Source organism: Berghia stephanieae, chromosome 4 (genome assembly GCF_034508935.2).
Source record: "Berghia stephanieae isolate SIO BIC M18660-M18661 chromosome 4, UCSD_Bste_1.3, whole genome shotgun sequence".
Classification (NCBI taxonomy): domain Eukaryota; kingdom Metazoa; phylum Mollusca; class Gastropoda; order Nudibranchia; family Aeolidiidae; genus Berghia; species Berghia stephanieae.
This window is the reverse complement of record NC_088363.1, coordinates 54,989,125-55,006,838: the sequence shown is the minus strand read 5'-3', so window position 1 is coordinate 55,006,838 and position 17,714 is coordinate 54,989,125. Positions and strand designations below refer to the sequence as shown.

The 17,714-nt window shown below is 33.2% G+C and overlaps 1 protein-coding gene and 1 long non-coding RNA gene across 2 annotated transcripts in view; both read right to left on the bottom strand.

Moving 5' to 3' along the window:
- The window catches only part of LOC144972041 (uncharacterized), a 509,884-nt gene that overhangs the window by 312,908 nt on the left and 179,262 nt on the right, over window positions 1–17,714 (bottom strand). The window lies entirely within an intron of this gene.
- LOC144970851 (leucine-rich repeat-containing protein 59-like) lies at window positions 1,265–17,679 on the bottom strand. The gene is made up of 7 exons (XM_078910946.1): window positions 17,432–17,679; window positions 13,341–13,400; window positions 11,015–11,278; window positions 10,039–10,111; window positions 8,866–9,033; window positions 7,402–7,443; window positions 1,265–5,903 (listed from the first exon to the last, which is right to left on the bottom strand). Exons 1-7 carry the CDS (start codon window positions 17,525–17,527, stop codon window positions 5,686–5,688), a joined length of 921 nt encoding a protein of 306 aa, XP_078767072.1. The 5' UTR covers window positions 17,528–17,679; the 3' UTR covers window positions 1,265–5,685.

Here is a 17,714-nt window from a genome sequence, read left to right as displayed (position 1 = left end):
TTGTATTTAAAGGTTTCACAGTGCTTGCAACAAATGTAAGTTCATATCAGTGCCAGTAAAAAGGATGAAAATGGGATAGTAAAATGTTCTAGAATTACCTGTCATCTGCATTTTTTGCGGCCGCAAATATCAGGGCGATCCGCAAATTTTGGCAAATTCCCCAAAATTGGCAAATCGTGGCAAATTTTGGGAAAATTGGCAAATCGCGTGACAAATTTTGAGAAAAAAAAAAGAAGCGAAAACAAAATAACGGGGAAAAAAGTGCGAAACTTGAGAAATGTTGCAGCTTTGCCTGGGCCCAAACCAAGGGAAGCTACTCTCTACGGATAATGATCCTTTAAAATCTTTGTAACAACGCTATTCATAATGTCGCCTCCTTAAATGTAATAAATTGTCTTTTATATTTTTTTTTCTGTATCGCGTGTTAATTTTTACTGAAATGCTTAGTTCTCCTCGGCAAATTTTTTGGCAAATTTTGGTCTTTTTGGCAAATTTCTTGGCAAATTTTGGGGGTTTTTTTTGGCAAATTTTGGCAAATTTTAGGTCCCAATTTGGCAAAAAATGCAGATGACAGAATTACAATTAAAGTACCCAAGAAAAAGGAAGACAAAGGGGAATGAGTTCAAATAGGGAACAGATGTAGATTACAAGAACACGCTATCAGTGTACTTATTTTGAGATTATCTAAATGTTTCATCCTGACAAAAGCACAGGTCCTTATTAAGAGGAATACACTCAAAAGTAAAACAAAAATAATACAGTGCATAACAGAGAGATGATTTACGAGACAAAAAACATCATCTCCCAAATAACTATACATTTGAATGTTTCCCTCACAGCCAGGGCCAGGACATAACCAAGTAATCTCATTCCAAGACAAAGACAGAAAGCAAATTGGAAAACAGATATCGGGGGATAGAAAACACAGTAAGTACCTCCCTGCCCACCATGGGAGGTCAGGAAACCCATACATCAGCAAGGTTGTGAACTGCTGTAGAATCTATCTGGGGCAGATAGCAGCCAACATTCCATTGTTCTCCTTAAAGAATTCATATATTATGTTATTACCCGCTTGTGTAGGGACTGAAGCCATGATTTACGGCAAGGCCAAGTAATCTCGTTCCAGGATAAGAAGAGTGGTCTCAACAGTACGCCTCTTTGAATATGACAATGATTTCAGGATTACACACAAAGAAAAATGAAATGTCCCAAATTGATGAGATTGTGTCAGAGAGCAATATTCTAATAATGAATGATTAACATATTTTATATGAAACAAACATTTATTTTTATTTTTAAATAATAAAAAAAAAGAAACAATTTTATAACAGACTGTCATACTTTTTATTGCTATTTACGAAGAGTAATTTGCAAACAATTTAAGTTGCAATGAAATCTACAATAAACTCTTGAATATGCTTATTAGGTCATCCTATTAAATATTAATTAGACTTAAGCGCAACAACAACCAAAACATCACAAAATAATAGATTATTATTTTAACTATGTAACCACTTTTGAGGACAGGGAATGATATTAAGTGGAAAAGGAATGCATCTTGGATTAAAATGGTAGACCAAATAAATTTCCACATAATATCTGACAACTATTGTCCATGCATTGTTATACTTGTACAAGTAATGTCCTCAATAAGCAAAATATACCAACATTTAATAAACATCATTAAAGTCTTTACATTTTGATTTCACATAAGTATTGTCCTTCAATATACACGCATAACCTCTGTACATAATAAAAATATATTATTCTTTGAGAGAATTAAAATAGAATGATAATAATGGAACACGAGTCTTTTCCACCATCTCTAATATCAGATTCACTATCAAATAATTGAGGGGTGGACAGGAAAACCAGAAGATTATTCCAACTAATGTGGGGTTGAATCATGTATATTTGTGAGCGCTTTGGAAGCTTTGCCAGCTGAGCTACATAACTCTTCATTCCTTACCTCCTCCCCATTGCATAAGTTATACATATCCATTTACCTTCATTATAATTCTATTTTCTCAGTGCAATCATGAAAGACATACGAATAGTATCAGTATAGAATTAAACTGTTATTGAGTTTTAAAATACACAACAGCAGGTAACTGCAGATAACAAGAGCATATTATTATTACCAAGAGTGCATTAACAGCTCAATAAAATAAATAATCTATTCCAACTATTATAATATCCCTCTTCAAACAAAACACATCTAACAAACAAAACAATTATTATGTCAATGCCATTTATTAACATCTTTAAAGCAAAGTATATTGAAATACATAGACCAATTACAATTAATCAACATGATTTCGATAACATTACAAATGTTTCTGGGTCATAATATCAATACAGTGTGACACAACAGCACATTTATAGAAATTTAAAGTACAATCATTTCATGACCCACTGCCGCAACACAATATAGGGGGTTTTTTTGTTTAAGGGTTCTACGGTGCTTCCAACACTTAAAGACCATTTCAGCACCAGTAAGAAATAGAATGATATAATAGTAAAAAGAAAATCTAGATTTACAATAAAGCACCCGAGAAAACCTAAGACAAAGGGAACTAGTTAAAATAGGGAACAACATAGATTACAAGAGCAAACTATGTTGTTTGTTTTTAGGGGTTTACGGCACTTGCAACACATTTAGGTTATATCAGTGCCAGTAAAAAGTAAGAAAATGGGATAGTAAAAAGTTCTAGAATTACAATTAAAGCATCCAAGAATACAGGAGACAAAGGTGAATTCGTTTGTTTGTTTTTAAGGGTTTTACGGCGCTTGCAACACATTAAGGTCATATCAGCGCCAGTAAAAAGGAATAAAATGGGATCGTAAAAAGTTCTAGAATTACAATCAAACCACCCAAGCAAAGGTAAGACAAAGGGGAATTGGTTCAAATAGGAAACATGTAGATTCCAAGAGCACACTTTCAAAGTACTTTTTTTAGATCACATAGAAGTCTCGCCCAGGCACAAGCACAGGTCCCGAGGAATATACTCAACTGTTTACAAATCATAGATAATATGTAAACATAACATAATACAGTGCATCTGATTTATAAGACAAAAAATATCATCTCCCAAAACTCTAACTATACATTTGACTGTTTCCCTCCCAGCTGGCAAGGGCCAGGAGAATACCAAAAATCTCATCCCAAGACAAAGACAGAAAACATGTTGGAAAACATATAAGGGGACAGAAGACACAGTAAGTCCTCCCTGCCCACTAGTGAATTGATTTAAATAGGGAACAGGTGTAGATATTCTAAGAGCACACTATCAGTGTACTTAGTTTGAGGTCACCTACATGTCTCATCCTGACAAAAGCACAGATCCCCACTAAGAGGAACACACTCAAATGTTTACAGACCATATCTATGTAAAACAAAAAATAACTCAGTGCATAAAAGAGAGATGATTTACAAGACAAAAAATATCATCTCCCAAAACTCTAACTATACATTTGACTGTTTCCCTCCCAGCCAGGGCCAGGACAAAACCAAGTAATCTCATTCCAAGACAAATGCTCATGTTTCAGAGAGCGATTTTTGTCTCTTAACTTTCATAGCATAAAGACAGAAAGCAAATTGGAAAATAGATATAGGGATAAAGGAGACACAGTAAGTAATCTTCCTGCACACTGTGGGAGCTCAAGAACCCCACCGACGAAACGAGGGAAAGCATGTTTGGTGAAAACTTTAAATGACCACACTAGAAAAAAATGGCCTTGAAATCTGTGCATGATGCACGGCTAAACTATTTGTCACACAACATCTCCCACTAGTGCTTGCATCCTCAATTCTCAATTTTCTCACTATCATGTTAAGACAAAAGATGACACATTTTAAAAACAAATGAATGCAATTTTGGCTTATATTTATATTGGACTCCTGTTCTGAATGCCTATGTGCCTTGTCGTGTCAAAATGTGAACATAAAATATCAATTTATTATATTATAGTTCCACTTAACCTCTAAATATGGAACAATTGTAACCTATGAATATTTTGTTTGTTTGTTTGTTGCTTTAGGTCTCTTCCAACACAATTGAGGTTATATGAGAGACCGCTGAAACAAAAAAACAAGCAATCTAACAAAAATAGTACAAATGTAAATCAAAATCATAACCTAAAGATATCATAAGCTAAATTATAAATAACCAAGAACAAACAGGCAGAAGATTTACAGAAAAAAAAATATCCCCTGTCAAAAATACAATCACAAACCAAAGAAGCAGGATAGGCTAGTAAAGAGAAGAAGAAACGACATCACTATCGGATCGTACACCCATGCGAACATCATAGGTATATGATTCAAGGGTGATGCTCCCATCCAACCACCCGCTAACCTATGAATATAATCAAGCACTAAAATTCTTTTTCATTAACTAAAATAACACAGTAATAAGTGCTTTTATAAGGTAGAAAACAACTTGAAGTCAGAATATACAATTACAACAGAGGGTGGTGGGGAGCTGGCTGAATAATATTAACATAAAGTAAAAATTTTATAAATAAAAAACATGGGCATTGGTAAAACAATCTGACAATTCTTAACTCACACCAAAAAAAAATGCGACTGGATCCATAAATAGGTAGGTACTCTACTTCTAACTGTATTTGTTGAAACCAGACTTTGTTGAGAGTATATTTTAAGCTCTGCCATATCCACGACTTGACATAGCCGAAAAACAATTGTTCAGAGTGAAAACGGATTAGTTGGATTCTCATATTACTAATCAGAATCGATCTACCTGATTTATGATGGGAAGGGAAGTACATAGTGGTGTAGAGAAATGGGCAAACACACCTGCAAAATCACCTGATTTATGCACTGATATATCCTCACTCTTTTGTTTACAATGCAAAATAAGTCAAACTTCCGCTGGACTTACTTGTGATCAGAATGTACCAGAATAGTTGTATTAAGAAATTGATTAATATTTATAAAAATAAAGTTAAAATTCAAAAGAGAGAGAGAAAAAAAAAAAGAATGAAACATAAATTCATTCATAAATGAATATAGAAATCAATTCTCAATAATGGGAAGAAAATAGCAGCCAACTTTTCAAAGAGCTAAAACGGGAGGTCACCCTGATGCACAATACCGCCATAACCCAAAACAACAGTATATTTGGACTATTGGGTGATATAATCTAGATTTAGAGCTTTTTCTGTTCCTTATTTTAATTTGCTAGTCAAAAAGCATAATCTTGGGACACATAAACAATCCTATGTTTAATTTTTTAATTTTTTTCTCCAGATTGCCAATTGGGACAGTCCTGATATTATCAGCACAGTTGGCCACTAGGCAAGATTATACAATAGTTGAGAACCTTTCCATATGCATTTCTAATTCGTTTTCTTGTTTATGAATGAATTGCAGAAATTAGCTAAAATAGATACCAAAGAAAATTAACTAACACATAGTATTTGCTACTATTTAGAACCAATAGCAACAAAATTTAGGAGAACATTTATGACAAAATAAGACTAGAATTATTTTTTTTTAAACTTGAAATCGTTCAATCAATCTAAAACACATTATATTGCTATAGAAACGTTTCAAAACATTCTAACATCCATGTTTGTTTTGTTTTTGGGTAGGAGGGGGAGGGGGTTAAAGACATCATAATATTCAAAAATAAAATAATTTTATTTGCAATGTTACCACATTTACTTGCTGAAATAAGGTGCAATGTTTGTGTGGTATATTTTTAAGATCATTTTTTTGGAAGAGACTAGGGCTTTTGTGATATCTCGTCTTGCAGGCTGCCAATATTTGACACACATCTGCTCCTTCTTCTCATGCTGGCAGTAAAAATCGGCTGCAACCAGAAGAGCTATGGCCAGCGCGAAGAGGGAGAAAAGGATGAATGGGATGAAACTCCCACCTATGGAAAGAATGTAAATGAAGAGTATTAATATTAATAATAATAAATAATAATAACAACAATAATGATAAATGATAATAACAATAAAACAAACTGCATCTTAAAGAAGTTGAAACCATGTGACCATAAAACAAAAAATGATTTAATGCTAGGTGCACATACTAGTAGGTCTGACTAGTGAGCACAATTATGGGCTTGATTTATCATTGTTATGACGGGCGATATTCAGCTTTGGTTTGAGAGAAATTCTATTACAACAATGAGCCTCTATCCATCTGGGTTATTAGACCTACAAATAGACACATGTCGGTTTAATGATACTTTCAATAACATGTAAAAATTCTGAAGTTTTTAAATAGTTGTAGACTTGTGAGTGGGCATACAGGCATATTCTGGAAAGACATTTTAAATTTATATTTTCATTGATAACTATTATTTAACAGAAAAACGCATGTGGTCTATTTCAATTTTTTATTTTTATCACATCAAAGAATAAATTCAAACTGAAATATATACAAAACATAATTTAGATTGGTCCTAACTCTCAAGTTCATATGAATGGAAAATCGAACACACGTTTTGATTTTCAATCGAGAGAATTAATAGTGCACTTTAAGGTGATCAATTATCGAGCACTTGCCTAATCTCTCACAGATTTTGTAATCTGAACAGTGCTTGTGATAATTAATATATTCAAACAGTGCCATAATCATTCTAAAGAGCCCAGTGGAAAGCAACACGATGTCACATCCTAATAATATTTTATATTCAGGTTGAATTGATCTATATGGCTATAAGTTATTTCTTTCCGAATTAATGTGTTTTATTTAAAACCCTGGCAACATCGTTAACTACGTTAATAGAAGCAATATTATATCACTGGATGAATATGGGTTACATTTTATTTATTTATGCAAATATTCTTTGTCAGATAAGGAGGATTCGTTAAACGAATGTATTTGCTATTAAATTCAAAAACCCTTTTTTCCCTTGAAGGCTATCTGTTATCTTTGGAGCACGGGTACAAATGAGAAAAATATTCTGATTTATGTAACCATATCATGACAACTTTATAACAAGAAAAACATAAATGAATCAATATTTGTTACGCATTTCACAAGTCAATATTTTGTTTAGGTATCGGGAAGGGGTGTTCGACTAAAAGCTGAAAATGATAATAAAGTGATTAATTCAAATGCTTTTGTGACTAATAAACATCTATTGTTGCACTTTGTAAACTAAAATTTGGTTTCAGAATTCACATCTAAAGAAATGAAATTAACTCAATAAAACAACACCACTGACAAGAATATTGTTTTGCTGATTTTACAATCGTTACACAAATTGAGAAATATTACACTGCTGAAGTAATTTGTATAAAATCAATCTAGTCAATTGTATTGAATGCAGATCCATGAGCTAGATAATATTATCAGTCCAGATTTGGACAATCAATTTCCTTGACTAAAGAAATGGAGAACAATAATAATCTCATTACCTTTAGAGTGACTTGCATCTTTATGGTTCGGTTTAAGAGCTTCTGGAAATATAAAAAAAGTCAATTTGCTTTATGAACAAAGAGATTATAAAGAAAGAAAAAAGTGAGGTTTGGAAGTTACCATTAACATAATGGGGGTTTCCCATGAAAGAAGATGTAAACTGAGTGGATTGATATCTCAGCTTGGTATGGAAGTCAAATTTAGAGTCCGAACATTCTCATCAAATGATTAAAAGCATTTCAAAATTGAGCATCTGCTTACAATTAAGGATCAAGCAAATTGAATGACATGATTTCCTTTACATACCAGACTAAACAACATTCAACTAAATACACAATCCAGTGGGTCCTCTCTAATTAGGAATTGACCGTTGCCACCAAAATTGTCCAGAAGACAGGTTCTCCATTTACCGGAAAGCTGGAGATTTGTTGTTCCCTAAGCTTTGAGCTAGTAAAGCCCTGATGTCATGTCAAGGCAATCTATTTTGAAGTGTAGCTATGAAACAGACTGGTTAGGGCTTCGATGCCACCTTTTGATTGGGACTTTCTGCTCTGTCTATGGTGTTCATATGATCAAAATAATTTGAGTCGGAGAATTTGATAAAGCTGCAACAAAATAGTCATTATTTTGATTCCTAAGTCGAATTTTTCACGACGTACTTTCACACATTCTGCTCCCTCTATGTGGAATGCTCTTTCAGCGGACACCAGACACTGTAATTCTATGTCCTCCTTTAAAGCCTCTTTGAAGACAAGAGTGCTTCCTTTCAGTTTTCTGTGAGTGATTTTATTGATTTTATTGAATGATATATGGTCGCATGTGCATATATGTAAAAGCGCTTCCGAGCACTTTTGGTGGAAAGGGGTGCGCGGTTGAAATTACAAAATATTATTATAATTACTATTATAAATGTCACTCCGAAAAATTTGTCCTGATTAGCCAAGGACCCTGTCTCAATTAGAGGGTAAATCATATAAAGAAAATTTTTTTCCCTGGGATTCATCTCAATTTGCCAGGTTTCCAAATGGAAAGGTACAGATTTCAAGGTCCTAATGTAATATCAAAATCATCAATTGTTAATCATTATAAAAATCAAACAATCGTGTCAGAAGCAGACTGAAACAAAAATTTTAAAGTAAAATTTAACCTTTTTTATTTTATTTTTTTTAATTATATTTTTCATACATGAGTAATTTTCATAAAAGAGATACTTTGAAATACTTGAAAAAAATGTAAACAAGAGAAAGCTGCTATAATAAGAGAACTGATATGGATTTCAATTTCATTTTATAAAATTCTAACCCAAAAAAAACAGATGAAAATTATAAAGAAAAAGAAAAAAGTCTAGAAGGGTTTGCAAAACAATATAAATTAAAACAATTTCAAATCTAATTCTATGTGGTCAATCTTTCCATATACCAAACATTTCATGACGAAAACACCAGTCGTAATTTATTATCTACCTTGCTCAGCTTTAAAATCTTCATCAGAAGTGTCATCACTTTGCGCCAGCCTCTCTTGGTTTCTCTTGTTTTCCAATTCTCTTCTTCTTCTTTCCTTCTCTGCCTTCTTTTCAGCACGAATCCTCTGTCTTTCTTTTTCTTCTGTTGCTTTCTGTCTTGCTTCTTCCTCTATTAAGAGAGAGAGAGAGAGAGAGAGAGAGAGAGAGAGAGAGAGAGAGAGAGAGAGAGAGAGAGAGAGAGAGAAATGAATATCTTTAAATTGGCATGACATACCAACAGGATTTCTAATTATTTTTTATTATGATTGCAGACTTTTGCCCCCCCCCCCCCCCCCCCCCCAACAATCTGCTATCACGTCCGGGTGACCCAAATGCTGAAAATCTAATTTTTAATCAAGATGACCAAATTTTCGAAATTTGAGGTAATGTTCTTGATAAAAGTATCTATGTTTTAGAAATTGCATACAATCTCTTTTATAGATGAAAATCATTGTGAGAAATTGCATGCAATCTTCCTATAAATGTATGTTGGTTTTAATTTTTTTTTAAACTTGAGCTTTGACACAGAGCAATATCTACCAAACATGCTCAAAGTGCTTTACAAAGGGTCCCTGACCAACAGCAACATGTAACATGCAGAACGAGACATGACGCACATTAGGCAGTATTACAAATTTTTCCCAACAGAGACAAAACTGTTAACGGCCAGGTACTCATTTTACACCTGAGAACGGGGAAAGAATGTGAGTAAAGAGCCTTTTCCGAAGACTCAACTATGCGCTGACTGAGGCTCAAATCCAGGACCTTCCAATCTGAAAGCATGTGGCATACCACATAGCCGCACTACATGCAATTCTTAAATAAATGTATGGGCACCTCCCACTATTCAACTCATCTTGCTGAATACTATTGGGTCAGTAAATCTCATGTATTACATAGATCCACTTTTGTGTGAGTTAAAAGCTCTATTGAAATACTTAGCTGTCAGCAATCCCAGCACAATATAATTGTTGTCAGCAATCCCAGCACAATATAATTATCTTATTTTCAAGATTAAGTCTTTTCATTCAACTTTGCGACTAAGTAGAGTGATTCAATCACTTCTTCATCGCCCCATATTGAAATTCAGTTTAAAATTAAAAGAATCAAATTTACAGATTATTCTAAATCTTACCTCTTTGCTTTGCCATTTTCTTCTGATACTGGACTTCAAGCTGGGCATCTAAATCAGTCATATACATCAGTATCTGGAGATAACAAATATATTTGAAATAAAGATTGCAACAATCAAAATCAACATAGTTAATTCAAATATTAAAATTAGGACGGAAACAAAATCTGGAAATGTTTATCTTTTTTCTTTAACATAATTTATTCTTTTTAGTTTTTAAATCATAAATGCTGCAAGTAAATCAGCAAATGTCATTCAAAGACTTAGAATTGAAAAGGAACAGTAATCTAGCATTGTTACATCTTTTCAACAATACATTATTCTTCTCTAATCAAAATATAGAAGGTTGAAGTCTTAAAAGTTGGAAATTATGAGTTAAAAAAAAAACCAGGTCACATCCCAGTCAATATTAATATAACCACTCATGTTGCATAGTAGCTAAATTACAAACAAAAGCCTTTTTATGTGCGGTATATTTCAATTTGATAAATCCTATTCTTTATAAAGGGTTGTTTGCAATTCAAATTACAACAATGCATCAACTCACCTTTGCATTTGCTTATTTGTTGTAACAAAATCAAAGAAAACCAATAATTAGTATTGCAAATTTCAGAAGATCTTTGAGTGTTGTAACACTCTGAAAGAAGTTGTCTTTTGTTGTCTGTACAGACAAGAAGTGAAAGACACCGGAAATCATTTATTCATTTATCTATTTGTTTATTTCTTAATCTTGTAATTTTACACTGGTAGATTTATTGCTATACCTTTCCTCACAAATATGCACATAATCTAAACATTATTTTCGAAATCTACCCTTATTTCTTTTCTTTGTGATATTTTTGAAAATATTTATTGGATTTTTATTCATATAATTTTATCCAGACGTGTGGTACATAATAAAAATCTCCGAAAGGATGAAATAAATTATCTTTACTATTAATATCATGATTAGGTCCATGATTCGTAATCCTGCACTTACTCTCATGGCACATTTTTTACACTGCATTTCATCCAGACAATCGCCAGCATTCTTTTTGAGTCCTGCCTCCAACTGGTTATCTTTGAGATCCAACCACTTCAACTTTTTGAGTCGAGAAAAAGAGCGTGGAAGTGTTGTCAGCTTGTTTCCAAGAAGATCTAAATGTTGCAGATGGACTAAATTCCCAAAGTCTTGTGGAAGCTCAATCAAGTCATTTTTACTCAAGTCAAGTCGAATGATGTGGGTCAATGAGCAAAATGAATCCTAAGAAAGAAATAAAGAAAAAAAAGGAATAGAATTATATCTGGTAAATCAAAACTCATTTACAAAATATTGTAATAATATATAGAGATATGGAAGAGAGATGTCCAAGTTGATGGAACATTGTACACCACTCAGAGGGCCTGAATTTGAACTGGGCTTTCCATATCTCATTTTTCCCATAGTCAAATAACCGAACACTAATTTCTCACTTTGCAGAGCTGCATTACAGTTAATGCTTGGGTAATTTTGGTTTTCCCTTGCAACAGAACCTAAATACATATTTCTTCATGAGGGCGAAAAAAGGTAATTTTATTTCATTTCTTCTTTTTCAAAAATTCATTTATCACAATTAATTTTTTCCAAAGAAATTATAAATTATCAAAATTATATAATTATACTGTTCTATCACTCACACAAGTTATAGAATCATTCCAAAAGTATAAAAATCACAATATTAATTAAATCTCCCAAAATGGACAATTCACATACTTGCATACATTTTGAGACATAAATGGTTTTTGTACCACAAAAGAATGGGGAAAAAATTGGCAACACACATGTCAAATTAGGGTGATAACCCAATATAGTACCAAACTCCTATCAGGCAAAGTAATTCAAAACAAATCAATGATTTTTAATTCTGAACGGCTTAATTTATCCAAAAAGAAAAAAAAAAGATGCAGTCTTCATACAAAAAAAACAGTGAAAATAATATAATCTGGGTGAGAAATCAGATTGGCACAACATGAGTACAGTATCATATAACAATGGAGCATTTTGCCAGGCCGAAAATATCACAAGAATTATTGACTAAATGGAATTCGACCAAAATATTGATAAGAACATGATGCAATTACCTTCGGCTGCATGGAGTTGCGATTTGTATAACTGAAGTTGAATGTCTAATTACATGTCAGTCAGAGCTGCTGAGCTCTTTTAAAAACCCCTTTTTCTCTAAATTCAAATCATTACACAGGATAAAACTTCACCACCAGGGGCATTCAATGGAGTTTGCACCAAATTATTGTATCACCTAGAGAGGGCCCTACTTGATAACTTCATTAGCAATGGTTGGTAGCATGGACCATCAGCTGTGCTGTGGATAACTGTAAAATAAGCAGGCAATTTGGAAGGGGACTCAGTGTTGCTCCAGAATACAGTTTAAACAGAGAAGCAGAATATGGGGGGGGGGGGGGGGGGGGTGTGGTAGGAGGAAAGAGACAACATTTTGGGTGGTTGGCAATTCAATGAAATTGTAGGATTAAGACTTTACACTTGTCTTTAATTTATTCACTTTTGGTTTTTAAAAATAACAAATTGAGCAGGGATTTTCTGTCTTGAGGTACGGCTAATATTTAATTTTTTACATTTACAGAGAATCTGTGATTGTTTGACCACATAGTCATATAAATGATGTTGGCAATGTAGATCTTTTATATGAGAAATTTTGTATTACTAAATTAACTAAAATATTAAATGACCAGCATCATCCACTAAGACCATCAGTTATTATGTCAGGAAGGAGTGGTCGCCCTTTCTCTATTTCAATAAAAACAGAGAGACACCGAAAATCTTTTCTGCTGTCCAGTATTAGGCTTTATAACAACAAGCAATAACATTTGATATAATTATTCCGCTTTTTTACTTCCAAATAATGTAACTATTAATTTATTAATTTATTTGTTTTGCAATCTTTTCAATTTATAGTGACAATTTTAACTATTTTACAGTGTTGAAATTATTCATACATAAAGTGTGACTTGGCTGTGAAACCACTCCTTATTTACATATATACATTATATTTCGATTGTCTATTTATCTTACTATGTAAATTATAACACGTCTGTACAAATTTCCTGTTTGGGATGCAATAAAGTATTATTATTATTATTATTATTATTATTATTATTATTATTATTATTATTAGTTGTTGTTACCCTCAGATTAGCTTATGTGTAATTGATACAGAGTAACCTCAAGAAAATGTCAAACTTATTCTCACCATGTGAATAGATTGTAAAGCAAAAAATAAAAACAAAAATAAAATGAAAAAGATACTTACAGGAAGTGTTGTGATTGAATTACAAGAAAGATCAACACTTGTAACTTTCGGAAGTGCTGCCTGCAATGATGAAAATAGTCAATTTAGATATGTTATTCACCTTGCAATCAAAATAAATTGAAGCATCAGAATATTAATGTTATAGAATTTTGGGTGGGTTAGGAAAGGCAGAAATTGTTATCAAGTGAAAGAATGTCATATATAAAAGAAAGAATCCATGACAGGACTATTTCATCGGATTTTTCATCTGATCAACTCAGATTGTGAAATGTATTTTAAAGATTTTTCTCTAAGTCTTATTCTACTCTTTATATAGCTTATTTTACTTATTACCGACTGTTGACCCAAATTGTTATGGTCTCATTGTAATGGAAAAGCTCTAAAATCAACATAAAGAATATTCTCTGCAGCTAATGTAACTTTACTCCCTGCTGTCAACCCATCGCACCATTGATCAGTTGATCCATGGCACTGTGCATAACGATGGCAGTTGATGACACTGCCAAGGAAGAAAGGTAAATTCTATTGTTCACATCCATGTGATGACTATGACACATGGTTTGACGACACACCTGATTGGCAATCGCAATAGACACTAACAGGAGATACAGGTAAAATTGATTGTTCACATCTCTGGATTAAACCATATGACCATACATCAGATTGACCGTCCTATTAGACTAATTTGCATTTTTGGAGACAACGAAAAAGCTTTTTAATGTGGATGGCCATTATCAAATTTCGTCCCCATTAAATCTTTAAGATTCAACCCGACAATGGCCAAATATCAGGCTGGTTGGTGAAAAAATTGTCGTAACTTTTTGAACACACCAAAATAGACCAACAAGACAAAATTATGGATTAATTAATAAACACAACACAGATATGACACATCAATTGACACGTCAAATCATGTCACTTTCCCCAACTCATTTATAATATAATAAGCAGCTCCAGATTTTATGGTACTAAAAAAAATTCCAATTATTTGAGAGAGTACACACCGGGTCCCAGGTCTAAATTAGTTCACTCCTATTTGTGTTTAAATGTTAAGCTGATTCCTTCATTTATTTGGATTAATTCTTTTAAAAGAAGAAGAAGAAGAAGAAGAAGAAGAAGAAGAAGAAGAAGAAGAAGAAGAAGAAGAAGAAGAAGAAGAAGAAGAAGAAGAAGAAGAAGAAGAAGAAGAAGAAGAAGATGAAGAGGAGGAGGAGGAAGAGGAGGAGGAGGTGGTGCGGTTGTGTGTGAAGGAGGAAAAAGAGAAAAATTTAAACAATCACGGACGTAAGGAAAGAAAACTTCCGCTGAGAGCAGGCAATCACCTTTCGAAGAAAAATATTTATTTCACATTGTTTTTTCCAGTTGTCTTCAAACGAAAACAAACAAAAAAACTGTAGGGAGGAAAATAATCAACCAGAGAAATGCATGTATGTCAGTAACAAAATAGAGAGAAACGGCCTGGTCCGACACAAACTGTGCGTGTTAGTTGGTTACTGACTACGCATGTTCGACAAATCGCGACAAGGCAAGACACTATCACCCCTCTCTCTCGTCTATGGCACAGTAGGCAGTGAATACATTCACGTCTAGTGGAGTGTGTAGGTGGAATGATAATATAACTAGCTGACTAGTTTTTGTCTTTGACGTGACAAATAAAATTTTCTTTTTTTTTTTGGTTTAAGTTGGCGTTTGAAACGGAATAAAAACTTTTTTATTTTCGAGGTACGAAATAAAACTCTTTTATTTTCTTTTTTGTTGGTTCTGTTTTTTGACGTTACGAATTTTACTTTTACTTTTAATTAATTTTCATTTATATGTCAACTCTTAACAGAATATATCGAGCAAAATCGTACTGTTGAAAATCTGGCAATTGTCGGAAGATTTACAGGCCTGTAATATTCATGGGTGAGGTAGTCAAGACTGGCCTCAGTCAGTAAAATCCAAGCGTTGTGAAGGAAAAATGGTTGGTAAATAACAGCGTTACCCTCTTTGATCAACCGCCACCATCTATTCTTGTAGAATTGTGAGTCAAGCGTCCCAAAGTCTTCGACCAATCATAGGCTCTCTAACCAGCTGGATGAGACAAAAACTCTACTCGCGGTAGATACAATATAATTGTGAGGAATGTGAAAATCACATTGCTGAAATCAGCTTGAAAAAAGAAAATTGGTCTATATTTTAGAAAAATTGGTTGAAAACCAACTGTTTTACAAATACTGTATACTTGATTTTAAAAATTGCTTTTGTATATTTTAGCTTTTTTTAGCAACTTATTTATTTATCGACCGATTTTCTTGATTTCTATATTCTTAATATCTCAATGAGATGAGATCGGTGATATACTTTGTTCGTTTCAAATGTAACTAGAACATAATTTGGCTTTTTTACCTATCAACCATGCCTGGATAATATATTCATCGAGGTGGTGATTGTGACACAACTATCCGATGACCATATTCTAAAGCTTAAGCGATGACTCAAGGCATAGTTGACACGTGAGCTGTCAGAACGACCACTTGTTGAAGGGTCAAGATTCTCAACAGGCAATCGTTCTTCGATCAAAAAACTTAAGAACTCACAACAATAAAAGTTTGAAATATGGTGATGGACGTACCTATGAAATCATTTCTGGGCAGAGTTTAGCCATGAGTGACCGTAGTAAACGAAAATGTGACTGCAGACATCAAAGTCATCAAAAAGGATGTCTATATGATTGACATGGCCATATAAATACGTAGTGTTTTTATGCACCTCCGCTGACGGTGTATCTTAACGGATTGTTTTTATACACCTCCATCACGCATGCGCATCCCACCCAATTTCATCAGCGATATTGTGTTTATGGATTTGGACATGGCGAAAGTTATATTGTGACATCTGTAGGATGTATTTGTCAATAAATTTATATAATAATAATAATAATTTAAATAATCGAAATCTAAAACCAGAAAATAGAAGTTGCATTGAAGGAAAAAGAATTTTTTAGAAAGACCTTATTAAATGTGATGAATGGTCAGATGGCTCCGTAGTGCAGCGGACAAGCTGTCAGACTCTAACCTTGAAAGCACCGGGTTCGATTCCCATTGTAGACGTCTTTTTTTTTTTAATTTACTTTATTTTTGTTTGCTTTTTTTGCTTTTTTTCAAAAACTTTTTATCATGTTTTTTAAAAACTTCGATTTTAATTTTCTAAAATTATTCATTTATTTGAGATCAGTATTTGTGTGCCATGTTTCTTTTTACTTTTGATTTGTTAAATTATTGTTATTATTCTTTAATTTATTGTCATTGTACAAACGTACACATCGGTAATCACTAAGCAGCGTGCTAAACTACAATTACTACAATCTAAAACTATTTAAACCACATGGACGTATGCAGCAACATTTTCATTAATTTACCATCACTGCCAACGGAGGTGCATAAAAACGGTGCGTTTTTGTACATTAAAACGCCACCATATAAATATAGGGAACTCATTATCTACTCCACCAAAAATAATCTGAACACTAGAACTAGAGGGTTAAGCGGCAGGCATGTCGATCAAAGGCTTCTATTAGCCTGACTAAATTATTTATGAAACATTTTTTTATTAATGCCGACATAAAATAAATATTTGAAATTGAAATTGAAATGGGCCATCCCAAATAAGCAGCTGGGAATTGGAAAGGGTATGACTCTTTAAAACTTTTTATATAGAAAAAAAATTCCGTTACCAAGGAATCGTCCCAATAAAGCAGTGTCGCCCCAATACCGGCTTGGACTGCATTTTGATCATCACACGTTTGAGTTGAGTTTGATCTTTGTATTGTTGATCTGAATCTGATCACTGCTTGAACTTGAAATATAATATTAATATCAGAATCATAGCAGTATAGTATAGCCTATAGCAGGTGCTGTGATTGTGATGAAGAAATGAAATTTTTGTGTTATTAACATTCCTAGCGATCCACTATTCCAATGACTAATAAGTACCTGCCTTGAGGATGGAATCAATACCTTTTCTCTCGCTCTCTATAGATAGACCGTCTAGATATATAGTCTTATACTTAATAATAATAATAATACTGAGAATCGAGAAAGACTGCTTACCAATTCTTTTACCGGTACTGTTTTCGTTTCTAGACTACTCATGCTCAAATCAATCTCATTTCCATCGACCCGATCTTTAATATTTTCCTTAGGCATTTTGTATGATGTAAACCAAGCAACCACAACTACAACACTTTCTTTTTTATCTGATTTTTTTTTTTAATAAGGATATATCAGTTTGACACGTCTCTTGTTTTGTTTGGGCAAGAGGCCGGATCAATATTTCTTTTCGTTGCTTTCCTATCATTGCTATCTTTTTAACCGCTTCCGGTTCAAGAATTTA

What these genes read in the sequence shown, in the direction of transcription:
- LOC144970851 (XM_078910946.1), bottom strand. Translation starts at nt 17,527, where the DNA reads ATGCCTAAGGAAAATATTAAAGATCGGGTCGATGGAAATGAGATTGAT. An exon ending in GAAAATGGCAAAGCAAAGAG is followed by an intron (nt 9,034 to 10,038) that starts GTAAGATTTAGA and finishes CTCTCTTAATAG; the next exon opens with AGGAAGAAGCAAGACAGAAA. An exon ending in AGATTTTAAAGCTGAGCAAG is followed by an intron (nt 7,444 to 8,865) that starts GTAGATAATAAA and finishes TTATATTTCCAG; the next exon opens with AAGCTCTTAAACCGAACCAT.